Source organism: Amphimedon queenslandica, unplaced genomic scaffold (assembly GCF_000090795.2).
Source record: "Amphimedon queenslandica unplaced genomic scaffold, v1.1 AMPQUscaffold_13251, whole genome shotgun sequence".
Taxonomy (NCBI): Eukaryota; Metazoa; Porifera; class Demospongiae; order Haplosclerida; family Niphatidae; genus Amphimedon; species Amphimedon queenslandica.
This window is the reverse complement of record NW_003546513.1, coordinates 80,101-91,697: the sequence shown is the minus strand read 5'-3', so window position 1 is coordinate 91,697 and position 11,597 is coordinate 80,101. Positions and strand designations below refer to the sequence as shown.

The 11,597-nt window shown below is 37.6% G+C and overlaps 3 protein-coding genes across 3 annotated transcripts in view; all 3 read right to left on the bottom strand.

Moving 5' to 3' along the window:
• Positions 1-64: 64 nt before the first annotated feature.
• Positions 65-6,864, bottom strand: LOC100631829 (DNA mismatch repair protein Msh6-like). Its single transcript, XM_019999651.1, has 31 exons — positions 6,611-6,864; positions 6,466-6,574; positions 6,357-6,418; positions 5,937-6,020; positions 5,795-5,892; positions 5,691-5,745; positions 5,548-5,640; positions 5,343-5,494; positions 5,235-5,293; positions 5,092-5,157; positions 4,970-5,046; positions 4,852-4,917; positions 4,732-4,803; positions 4,600-4,690; positions 4,484-4,548; positions 4,371-4,410; positions 4,203-4,327; positions 4,024-4,152; positions 3,718-3,983; positions 3,584-3,664; positions 3,410-3,543; positions 3,158-3,354; positions 1,625-1,848; positions 1,339-1,558; positions 1,194-1,295; positions 953-1,040; positions 807-896; positions 591-745; positions 422-541; positions 294-361; positions 65-240 (listed from the first exon to the last, which is right to left on the bottom strand). The coding sequence occupies exons 1-31, from the start codon at positions 6,830-6,832 to the stop codon at positions 156-158; spliced, it is 3,495 nt and encodes a 1,164-aa protein (XP_019855210.1). The 5' UTR covers positions 6,833-6,864; the 3' UTR covers positions 65-155.
• Positions 6,865-6,904: 40 nt separating this feature from the next.
• On the bottom strand, positions 6,905-9,023 carry LOC105313662 (heterogeneous nuclear ribonucleoprotein 27C-like). Its single transcript, XM_019999652.1, has 10 exons — positions 8,802-9,023; positions 8,549-8,750; positions 8,242-8,268; positions 8,090-8,194; positions 7,968-8,040; positions 7,728-7,907; positions 7,552-7,635; positions 7,454-7,504; positions 7,245-7,352; positions 6,905-7,180 (listed from the first exon to the last, which is right to left on the bottom strand). Exons 1-10 carry the CDS (start codon positions 8,837-8,839, stop codon positions 7,032-7,034), a joined length of 1,017 nt encoding a protein of 338 aa, XP_019855211.1. The 5' UTR covers positions 8,840-9,023; the 3' UTR covers positions 6,905-7,031.
• Positions 9,024-9,094: 71 nt separating this feature from the next.
• Positions 9,095-11,597, bottom strand: part of LOC100631704 (dolichyl-diphosphooligosaccharide--protein glycosyltransferase subunit STT3A-like) — a 5,858-nt gene continuing 3,355 nt past the window's right edge. The window contains exons 17-26 of the mRNA XM_019999639.1: positions 11,350-11,592; positions 11,264-11,290; positions 11,093-11,206; positions 10,851-10,902; positions 10,586-10,668; positions 10,387-10,492; positions 10,042-10,137; positions 9,620-9,763; positions 9,439-9,576; positions 9,095-9,346 (exon numbers count right to left, since the gene is read on the bottom strand). Of these exons, the coding sequence (XP_019855198.1) occupies positions 9,195-9,346; positions 9,439-9,576; positions 9,620-9,763; positions 10,042-10,137; positions 10,387-10,492; positions 10,586-10,668; positions 10,851-10,902; positions 11,093-11,206; positions 11,264-11,290; positions 11,350-11,592 (1,155 nt within the window). The 3' untranslated portion in view covers positions 9,095-9,194. The remainder of the gene's footprint in view (positions 9,347-9,438; positions 9,577-9,619; positions 9,764-10,041; positions 10,138-10,386; positions 10,493-10,585; positions 10,669-10,850; positions 10,903-11,092; positions 11,207-11,263; positions 11,291-11,349; positions 11,593-11,597) is intronic.

Below are 11,597 nucleotides of genomic sequence, written 5' to 3'. Positions count from 1 at the left end.
ATTCAAGAGCTTTGGCCAAATTTTGCCAGAAATGAAAAGTTGAGAATTCTACATTTTAAGAACATTTTCTGATACACAGTGAGAGAGTTTTTTATTTTTATTTAATTTTTAAGTGATTAAATGACAGAGAGTGCATTAGTTATAAAGTTGTGTCATTAGTTATAAAGTATGTCTTTGATCATTGCTTTGTATTGTGAACGGACAGTCACTGGAGGAACTGAACCAACAGATAACAGTTCCCTATTAATTATATATTCATTATCTGGTTGCCAATAGCAACAGCCAATAATTACCTAATTAATTGTGTCTTCAGAGTTGATCTCTCAAAATTACGAGCAGTTTCCTTGGCAACATCAATGATCTATCAATAATGATGATTAGTATTACAACTTGCTGTAAAATCAAGAGGTCATGGACTCACTTCTTGTGGTAGTCCTGCTAGTTTTGCTGCATTAAACCCGTAGCTCTTAGGACAGGCCCCAGGGACAAACTTGTATAAAAATGTAATAGACTCCTCCCCTTCCTCTCCGACCATGCACGACTGCATGCATGCATGAATAATAATGAGATCATTATGGTTGCTATGATACCATGTGTCCTAGTTGTACGTGAGGACTGTCTTTAAAGAGGTCAACCAGTCCGTGATAATGAGTGGAGAACAAGGTCCTACATCCTTTCCTCTCTGAGATATACTTCACAACTGAAGTAGCAATGGCCGACCCGTCATATGTAGCAGTCCCACGACCTTAAAAGGAAGCAGGAGTGAGGTTATATTAATACATTCTATACAGGTGCTACACCAGTACCTAGCTCATCAAGGAGTACCAGTGAGTGAGGGGTAGAGTGCTGGAGAATGAGGTTAGTCTCACTCACTTCAACATAAAAGGTACTCTCTCCTGATAATAATGATAATAATGAGGTGGGTGTGACACATGTTGCTATGGTAACGTACCGTACATTATTCTGTCTGAGGCTCCTAATCTCGTGAATATTCTGTCAACTGGAGACAAAGAACAACTGCTGGCAGGGACATAGGAACCCTGGAATGGGAATGGAATATGGAGAATGAGAATGGGAATGGAATATGGAGAATGAGAATGGGAATGGAATATGGAGAATGAGAATGGGATTGGAATATGGAGAATGAGAATGGGATTGGAATATGGAGAATGAGAATGAGACCTAGTTCTTACCATTTGTGCCAGTATGACGATAAGTCCAGTTTGTCTCATTAGGGTTGATTTTCCCCCCATGTTGGGTCCGGTGACTAGTGTACACATTTTACCTCCTGCTGCCTATTCAAGGGGTAATATCTCAATATCAATATATGTCTCAGACCCTATCTGGATTAATAACGATGTCATTTGGTATAAATTCTCCTCCAGTGAAGGTCTGGATCACACAAGGATGGCGGCCATCTTTAATATCCAAATAAGGAAACTCGCTAGCCGTCACTTGAGGAACACACATAACCTCCTCCCCTGAACTGTAGGTTGCCATGGAAACAAGGACATCAAGTACAGATACACAATTAATGGCACCGTCCCAAAGAGAAAAACTAAAAAATAAACAAACAAATAAATAAATTAAACAGATAAACAAGTAAATAATAATAACAACTGACTATTCTCCAAACGAGTGAAACAGGTCTCTAACTGTTCCTTGCAGTACAGTCTCTTTGGTCTCCTCTCCAGTGGTTAGTCTGGCCTTTAGTTCTTCGGTTTCTGGAGTGACGTACCTCAGGAATCCTTTCCGCTGGCTCTTTATCTCATAATCGTCAGGAACCTGTACTGTAGCAGGGACCTCTAACTGGTACCTATTCCGTCCGGTACCAAAATAACTGATATTCTAAAAACAACGATAATAGAATTATTGGAACTGGTATGTACTGGGACTTGGTCAAATTATAGAGAAGGTGAGCCATCAAAAAAAAATTATAAAAAATTTAGAATTCTAAACTTTTCATTTTTGGTGAAATTCGGCCAAAGTCCCTGTACTATAATAGTAGAGGGACTTTTACCTAATTTTGGAGAAACTTTAAAAATTCATAAAAAATCCAAACTCAATCAGAATCACCTCAAACTTTCTACACAACATAAGAACATGTATATGTATCAGGAAATGTAATAAAAATTTAGAATTTTAAACTTTTCATTTTTGGTGAAATTTGGCCAAAGTCCCTGTACTATAGTACAGGGACTTTTATCCGATTTTGGAGCAACTTTACAAATTCGTAAAAAATCCAAACTAGATCGGAATCATCTCAAACTTTCTACACAACATAAGAACATGTATATGTATCAGGAAATATCATATAAACTTAAAATTCCAAACTTTTCATTTTCGGTGAAATTTGGCCAAAGTCCCTGTACTATAGTACAGGGACTTTAATCCAATTTTGGAGCAACTTTAAAAATTCGTAAAAAATCCAAACTTGATCAGAATCATCTCAAACTTTCTACACAACATAAGAACATGTATATGCATCAGCAAATGTAATAAAATTGAGGAATTTTCTACTTGTCAATTTTTGTGAAATTTTACAAAAATCCCTGCACTATAGTGCATGGACTTTTGTCTGATTTTTGAGCAACTTTAAAAAATCATAAAAAATCCAAACTTGATCAGAATCATCTTAAACTTTCTACACAACATAAGAAAATTGAGGAATTTTCTATGTGTCAATTTTTGTGAAATTTTACAAAAATCCCTGTACTATAGTACAGGGACTTTTTTCCAATTTTTGAGCAACTTTAAAAAAATCATAGAAAATCCAAACTTGATCGGAATCTGCTCAATCTTTCTACACTGCATAAGTACATGTATATGCATCAGGAAATGTAATAAAATTGAGGAATTTTCTACTTGTCAATTTTTGTGAAATTTTACAAAAATCCCTGTACTATAGTACAGGGACTTTTATCCGATTTTGGAGCAACTTTAAAAATTCATAAAAAATCCAAACTTGATCAGAATCACCTTAAACTTTCTACACAACATAAGAACATGTATATGTATCAGGAAATGTAATAAAAACTTAGAATTTTAAACTTTTTATTTTTGGTGAAATTTGGCCAAAGTCCCTGTACTATAGTACAGGGACTTTTATCCAATTTTGGAGCAACTTTAAAACTTATTAAAAACCCAATGGACTCACTTTACAGTTGAGTCTCTTCCTTTGCTTCAGTAAGTATTGCTCTAGCTCCTCCTCAACCTGCCTTATCTCTTCCAGTGACTGGTCATACTCCTCATTAACACCAGGTAAAGGGATAATGGATCCTCTCTCCTTAGCTATTTTATGATCAAACGCAGCTTTGAAATATTGGAGTTGATCCTTAATATCAGGAAACTGACCTAAAGAAATAAGGACACGTTTTAAAAAAGCACCTGAAGACATCTCTGCATTAACCTTGTTCAGTTTGTAGTGTGACTAGGTTGATGAGTAGTTTTGATGCCAGCGATTGAGAAGAGAATAACTCAACAATTTGAGTAGTTTTATCCAAACCCTCAAGCAAGGACAGGAAATCTTTAATCTTCTTTTTACTACAAAACATTAACATATCATACAGGAGGAGGCACTAACTTATAAGTGATGGTTTCATAAAGAATGGCTCTACTGTCAGGATGGGACTCAGACCTGACCTTTGACCCCAGCACCACAATCCTAAAGGACACATTAATACATGTACATCAGTAACATGTACATTAGCTTTGCACCTTCTTAACAGTCGCTCTAAATCAGGTAATGACTTGAGAATCTCTCTTATCTCTGGTAGTAAGTGTGGTTTATTAACTAGTTCAGTGACTGCTTCTTGTCTCTCTCTAATACCAGCTGGGTTACACAGTGGAGCTGTCAACCAGACCTTTAATAGTCTCCGCCCAAAAGAAGTACTGGCATTATCAATCCTCTGGAGTAAGGTACCAATACCAGAGCCAGAGTTATCAATAACATCCAAGTTATATAACGTGATACCATCCAGAACCTAATTAACTAAATAATTCAATTATAATTTAACTAATTACCATTTTTTGATTTGGAGATTGAGTACAAGTTGTCATGGAAACGTTAAAAGAGGCGGAGTCAGGGGACACACCCTCCCCAGACACTAATGATTCATCAAAAACCAACAGCTGGTCGACCGGTACAAACTCCTGAGGTAGTACAGGAGGTGTAAGCACATGATGTGTGTGCATGGAATTACTTGGAACTGGTTCAGTTGGAGTATCTCCTTATCAATCAAAGACCTCTTCAATGTCCAAAGACAAGCACCAAAGGAACTGAGGGCCAGTTCATAGCCAGGGGAAGGACTCATTCCCAAACTGTCCTCTGGAATGGAAACATGAGAATGAGAATAGAAACACTCATATACCATCAGATATCATTTTCTGGAGGTCAGGATGTACTGTGTTCTATAACAATAAATACATCAACAAACAAACAAACAAACAAACAAACAGAAAAATAAATAAACAAATAAATCACTTGTTCAAAGTATCCTTCTTCAATAAGATATTTCAGTGTCCTAGTGGCGTCCCAAAACTCAGAACCTAAAAAACCAGCAAATACAGGAACCAATAGAGCCATGCCCTGGAGCTCACCTGGTGATAGGGTGTCCTTAAGAGCAGTGGACAGAACCTGACTGACCAGTTGACTAGTCCTGTATGACAGGTTACCCCTCTCCAGTATAACCTGTCACTAACGTATCAGAGTGATTGGAGGGTGTGGCCTACCTCAACAGGGTGATAATGAGCCAGGAGTGTTCTTAACCTTGAGAGCTGACGATCATCTTCAAACTGACCTACCTATGGAAAAAGGGACAAGTATCATTAATATACTGTTTCTATGGTTACATGAAATGTTCCAATACATGTGTCGATAAAGCAGACTCCAAACTGAGTCCCAGAACAGGAACCAATCTATAGGAACCAAAGTATGAGAATGGAATATTGAGTATGAGTATCAGTATACATTTTCCTTTATTGATAGGAGGTAAGCTGAATCAGTTTCTGGTTCTTCTCCCTCAAAGAATCCAATGGTTCTGGAACCTATGAATATTAGTCTCCAGGGGGTCTGGGGTATAGTATACTGACCTTTACTGACTAGTGAACATAATTCACGAGAGACCACCCGATCAAACTTCATGGGGGTACTGGCCACTATAACAACAACAACAACAACAACAACAACAACAACAATAAACATGTACTGTACATGTACACGTATATACAATTACTTTTCTTTATTCTGTTCTCCATCATTTGAGGAGTTTCTGTCTGTTCCACTCTAGCAATCCTGATATTAATTAATTAATTAATCAATAATAATTAATGGACCGAGCTACCGATATCCTCTCTGTATTAAGGTCTGGGAGTACTTCCCAAAAGCTTTCTCTGGAAACCCAGCATGAGCGAAATCACCTTTCATGAAGACTATCTTCAGCTCCTTCACAGCAACCTCAGCATCCATGTGGTATAACTCATAAAACTTACCAACCTAAATAACAATGATAATAACAATGATAATAACAATGACAATAATAATAATACCTTAAAAAATAAAATGGTGTCATAATTATCGGATTTAATATTCCACCATTGTCTCATTGCAGGTGTCAGTTTATTAAGAAACAATTGCGGCACCTACATGTACAAAGTACATGTACTGGTAACCATAGCAACAGTCTAATTACCAGTAGAGTACGAGGATTATGGTTCGGGTCACCAAACAGGACCTTATTCTTGTCACTAATTAAGAGGGCGTGGCTATAAGGAATGAGTCAATATACCAGTATACCGTCTATTAGCGTCCTTAATGAAGTCAAGAGTGTCATGAAGAAAAGTACCAATTTTATCAAGACCACACCCAACAGACACACCTCCAGAGGGTGTGACCTATTAATAATGAATTAATAAATATCATTAATTAATAGACTTACCGGCAGACTATTGTTAGTGGGTGTGGTTAGGAGTACTTTAGGAGTTGATGAACAGCTTCTAGGAGTCAAAAACTGAGCCTTTGGCTAAAAAATAATTTAATGGAAAATTTAAAAAGCACTCATAATTAGAATTTAAGCTCAAAATCAGCTTAAACTTTCCACACAGCATAAGGACATCAATATGTATTAGAAAATTTAATAAAAATTTGGAGTGATTTCAGATCAATTTTTGGAAAAAAAAGATGGCCTTAGGGATTTTTCAAATTTCAGCATTTTTTAAAAATGGTCATAACTTGAAAAATTGAAGTTGGAATCACCTCAAACTTTCTACACAGCATAAGGGCATTAAATGAAAATTGTACTTAATTGCAAGTGAGATTGGCACACTTTTAAAACAATTAGAGAATATAATTTCCTTACCTGTTTCATTGGAGTGACGTCATCAGCTTCTGGCCATGCCTCCTCTATTAAGGAGCTATTATCTATTAATTGAATCATTAATTAATTAATGATTCGCATTATTGTTAACCTTCTTCTTCGTCTGATTCAAGGAACCGACTGCTCCTCTTCCTTTTATTTACTTTACTACGTTCTTCAACACTCATGGAGGACTTACGTTTAATACGACCAGACAAAGTCTATAACAAATAAATAAATAAATGAATAAACAATACTTTTGTCCTCCCAATCATGTCATCTTCATCACTGTCGGTCTCCACCGGTTGTTGTTTGATTCTGGTGGGTGTGGTTTCAAACTCCATCTTGATCTTTGGTTCCTCATTTTCCTGATCTTTCCTATCATCACGTGATCCCTTCTCCTTATAAGGAGGTGTCTGTATTGGTTTGAAGTAAGTGAACAAGGTTTGCTTTGGAGGAACTCTTTCTTTCCTCTTCATCTCCACGTTGTACCACGTGGGCAGAACTGAGCATGCTCAAATCAATGAGTCACGTGGAACCATGTGACAAAGTTTCATTATGATGATGACAAATACAATTTTTCTTTAATTAAAAATGCATAATGGAAAATGCAAGAAAGAAAGAAGCCATGAAACCAGAAAACAAGTTCACTGAGTGTCAATCAATGACGACCACAGCTTAACTCCTCCCATAGGAGTAGCTGCCTCTCTGCTGGGCTGTGGCCCCGGGGGTGTGACTACTATAGGATATCCCTCCGGTCCCTGACTGATCGTAATAACCAGTAGCAGCTGCAGTTATGTGAGACTGATCATAACTAGTGAATCCAGCTGTAGGAAGATAATAATAATCAACACATAATAGGCTCCTCCCTTTCAATTAATGAAGACACACCTCCTCCATTGAAGTGTTCAGTGCTGGATCCATAGCCACCTGCTCTGGCTTGAGAGAAAGCACCACTACTGGCGTCATGATAGGCAGCAGCTGCTAACTGCTGCTGACCTGAATGTGTCAGACATAATGTGAATGAATGAGATTAGACAAATAAAGAAACAAACAAGATGAGATTAACAAACAAACAAACAAAAGAGACAGGGACATACCACCATAGTTTCCTCTTCCATAATACTCATACTGTGAATACTGTGAAAAAGCTGAAGAGAAAACAAGAGCAATAAAATATAACTGTGACTATCCTTACGATATTGGGGATAGTAAGGGTAATACGGATTACCAGTGGCAGCTGCACCTGCCATACCACGTCCAACACCTCCATAATAAGGACCTTTAAATAAATAAATAAATAAATAAAGAAAGAAAGAAAGAAAGAAAGAAATAAATAAATAAATAAATAAATAGACAGTGACAAAAACTTACCAGACTGTTGATAGCCTCCCGTGCCATCTTTAGCTGTTCCTCCAGCTGGTCCAGTCCCTCCCTTTTTGTGTCTCGGTTCAGCTTTTTTAGCTTCAACTTGTCTTGAGTCAATCGTTATGTAATGAGCATGACAGAGAGCCTGTGCCTCTTTCTCATTTTCAAAATCAACAAAAGCAAACCCTTGAGAGGGAGGAAGTGAGAGGGAGGGAGTGAGAGATAAAGTAATAACATTACGGTTACCTCGGTTCTTCTTATTTTCTCCTGGTAAAGAATTAGGCGCATTGTTGTCTGTCTTGATATCAATACTCGTAACCTGAAAATAAATTCAAATGAAATGTGAAGAGAGATTCTCTCCCTATTACATTTCCATATGGTTTCAGAGCTAGTTTAACTTGATCAGGTGTACAGTGTCCTGGCAGACCTCCTAAAAAGACCTTATTGTTAGCTGATGTAGAACTATTAGGAGGCTAAGAGGGAGGTAAATAAATAAATACAGTGATGACACAGTGAATACCTTTAATGTTGCTGGCTTGGGATCAACCTAGTGTATAAACAAAATGAGGATATAAACAACAATCCACTTGTCAACGGTTCTCCCATAATTATGACATTATTTAACAATTAGGTCATCATGTAAAAACAGAGTTACATGTAAGATTTGGTCCCGTAACCATAGCAAATATTCGCCAACAAACCATGGACTATAGCCAATGGTTTTTCCCAAAAAAGCTGTTACATTTCAATCACAGATCAGGACAAAGTTTTGACATGTCCTGATTCAAACAGAAGTACCTCTGAGAGAAGAGGTAGTGTGTTCTTACCAGTTTATCATCAATGTAGTGTTTCTCCTGCAATACTTTTGTGACTGAGGCTGGATCTTTAAAAGTCACAAACCCAAAGCCTCGAGGGTTTCCCGCTGGATTCATCATTATCTTTGTATCCTGTATCTCCCCATAAGCTTCAAAGTGTTTCTTGAAAGTGTCTTCAGTGGTAGACCAACTCAAACCGCCCACAAATATCTTACTAAAGAGAAACAGTAGATACAATACATAAAACAAACTTGGTAATTCTCACCCAGGTTCAATGGCGGATCCTTCTCCTTGCATTTCCATGATATATAAGTACAGGTTACTCTAGGCTGTATCTATCCACTAAACTATAGGCCTAAGACTAGTACAGTAACTAACCTATGTCTATATTAAACTAACTAAAGGTAAGATTTAACTAGATTTAACTTAGAGGCTACAGTTTGACTGATTATTCTATCTATGAGGTTAGCTACAAAGTACAACAATAACACATCACACAATAATTAACCACACCTATTGGCAGCAAGGTGTACTGCGCATGCGCAGGGAATAAACATGTACATCGAAAATCACATTCTTTCTATGAAACAGATGATCTTTTACAAAAAATAATTATTTAATTAATTAATAGACAAAAGAAGGTCATTGGCAATCATGTTCATCGTCCTCCATAATTATAAGGGCCAGTTGGCCGGGCAGTGCCCCGCCCATAATTAGCAGGAGTAGCAGCTGGAACCGACTGATCAGTGTAACTGTACTGGCTATAGTCTGAAGGAGTGCTGTAACCTCCGTATGTATTGGGAGGATGACCTGATGAGGAAATATACTGTAATAGTATACAAGAACATACCAATAGTATACTAATGATATACTAATAATATACAGAGATGTTACTAACGGACCTGAGAAGGTGTCAGCTGTTGAAGTGTAAGTACTGCGTGGTTGAGTGAATCCGGTGGGTGCCCCCCCATCTTGAGGGGGTGGGGGAGGTGGGAGGGGTCCCGGGGGATGATGATGATACCCTGGAACTTGCTGTGTGCCTAAAAACAATCAGTAACTATGGCAACATCAAACCACACCCACCTCCGGTAAACCCTCTCATGTAACTGTAGTCCTGATTGCCTCCATAAGAATTCCCCCGTCCGCCATAAGGATAATCCTGGGGCCCACTTTGATAAGCTGAGTAAGAACCCTGGCCGTAACTGCCAGCACTATTATTACCATATCCTATATACATGATAACATTAACTTTTACTTAGGAAAGACACTCGCACAAAAGATACCAATATAACATACAAGATTACCCAATCAAATAATGTGAGCTATTGTTAATGATAGCAGTAACTTTATAACTGCTATGAATATTAATAACAATAACTAGCTGATTTTAGCCTGAACTGACCCTCACTAGTTATGAACAAAACAAGCAGCAAGGAACACTGCAGGCTATTCAATTATTAATAATTAAACTGGCTCTTTGAATTCTGTGATATTTGTTCACATACCATAATATCCGGCATATTGTGATTGGGTGCCGCCATAAGGAGGATTATAGGGTTGATGGAAATCAGGAGGATTCCTGCTGTAGTCAGCACCATAACCTAGCAAATAAAAATAATAATGATAATAATAATAATAATATGATTAATCTGTAACAGCTATAATTGGTTCTAATTAATAATAAATAATTAATTAATTAGAGAAGACGATCACTGTATAATGATATTGGCCACTTAATGATCCAACAAGATATAATAATAATAATGTTAGGGATAGGTGTGGCCAATAGCTAATATACTAACAAAATACTGAGTGAGTATACTAATAATATACTGAGTTAGAATACTAACCAGGCTGGCCGCCGTACACATCATGGTGCCCTTGTTGGCGTAGCTGCTGCTGTCTATTTTGATCATACTTTTTATAATCCCTAACCTCAGCCTTCTTCACTTCAACCTAAAGAAATACAGCAATGCTGACACACACACACACACACACATGCGCTAGGTGCTCTTTGAATAGAACTACAGTAACTAGTACATTACAAACCATTTTTCCATTGATCTCCTGATGACTCTGTTGCTGGGCCCTCAGCGCACTCTCTGGATTTTCAAAACAGACAAACCCGAACCCTTAGGGTCCGCAGCAGGTATTACATTTAAAGAGGAGTACAGTTAGCAGTGGAGTGAGTACAGGTACATGTACATGTAGCGTTGAGTAGATTACGTTATGAAGGTAATGCAATGGCAACATACAGGAAAGGAAGAAGAGGTATAAGTAAAGTGTAATTAATAGACTAAGTAAAGGGGCTTACCTCTGCTCCTACCGCCTTTCAGCTTGTCCTTTTTCAAATCAACCAATTTAACCTAAACACAAAATAATTTAAACTATTAATTAATTAGAGAACAGACACCAATTTATATTTTAAAAATTTTGTTACAATCCTTTGCTATATTAGCTAGTCTGCTATGACTTTTGGTCAAACAAACGATCTCGGCAAAATTTTTGAATAAAATTAATTTATTCCAACAAGCAAAAAGTATCCTAGAAACTCACTGGGCCATATTGCCTGAAATGTTGTTCAATCATTTCGTCTGTTGTGTTCTGAGCCACGCCCCCAATAAAAACCTTATGCAAATGTGCCTGTGCTTGAACTTGGTCTTCAGAACCCTGCCGGAAAAATACATGTACATGTATCCTGCCGCCATTGTATAATGTAATGGATACCTTTTGAAAGGCTGGCTTAGGATCAATCTAAAGTATATATCAATAAATAGAATTAAACATAAGAGACATGACATGTACAAATAGACCTTCTTCCCATCAACAATGTGGTCCCCACACACTGCCCCTTCAACACAAGCAGCATCTTTAAAAGTAACAAAACCGAAGCCTCTGGACCTTCCAGTTGAGTTATCGTACATGACTGTTGTGTCTGCTATCTCCCCGTGGACAGCAAAGTGTTCTTTAAGCATCTCTGGTGTGGTCTCACTGCTGATACCACCGACAAATATCTTACTAAAAGAGAATAAAGGAACGAGGAGTAATGGCTGGTACTTAC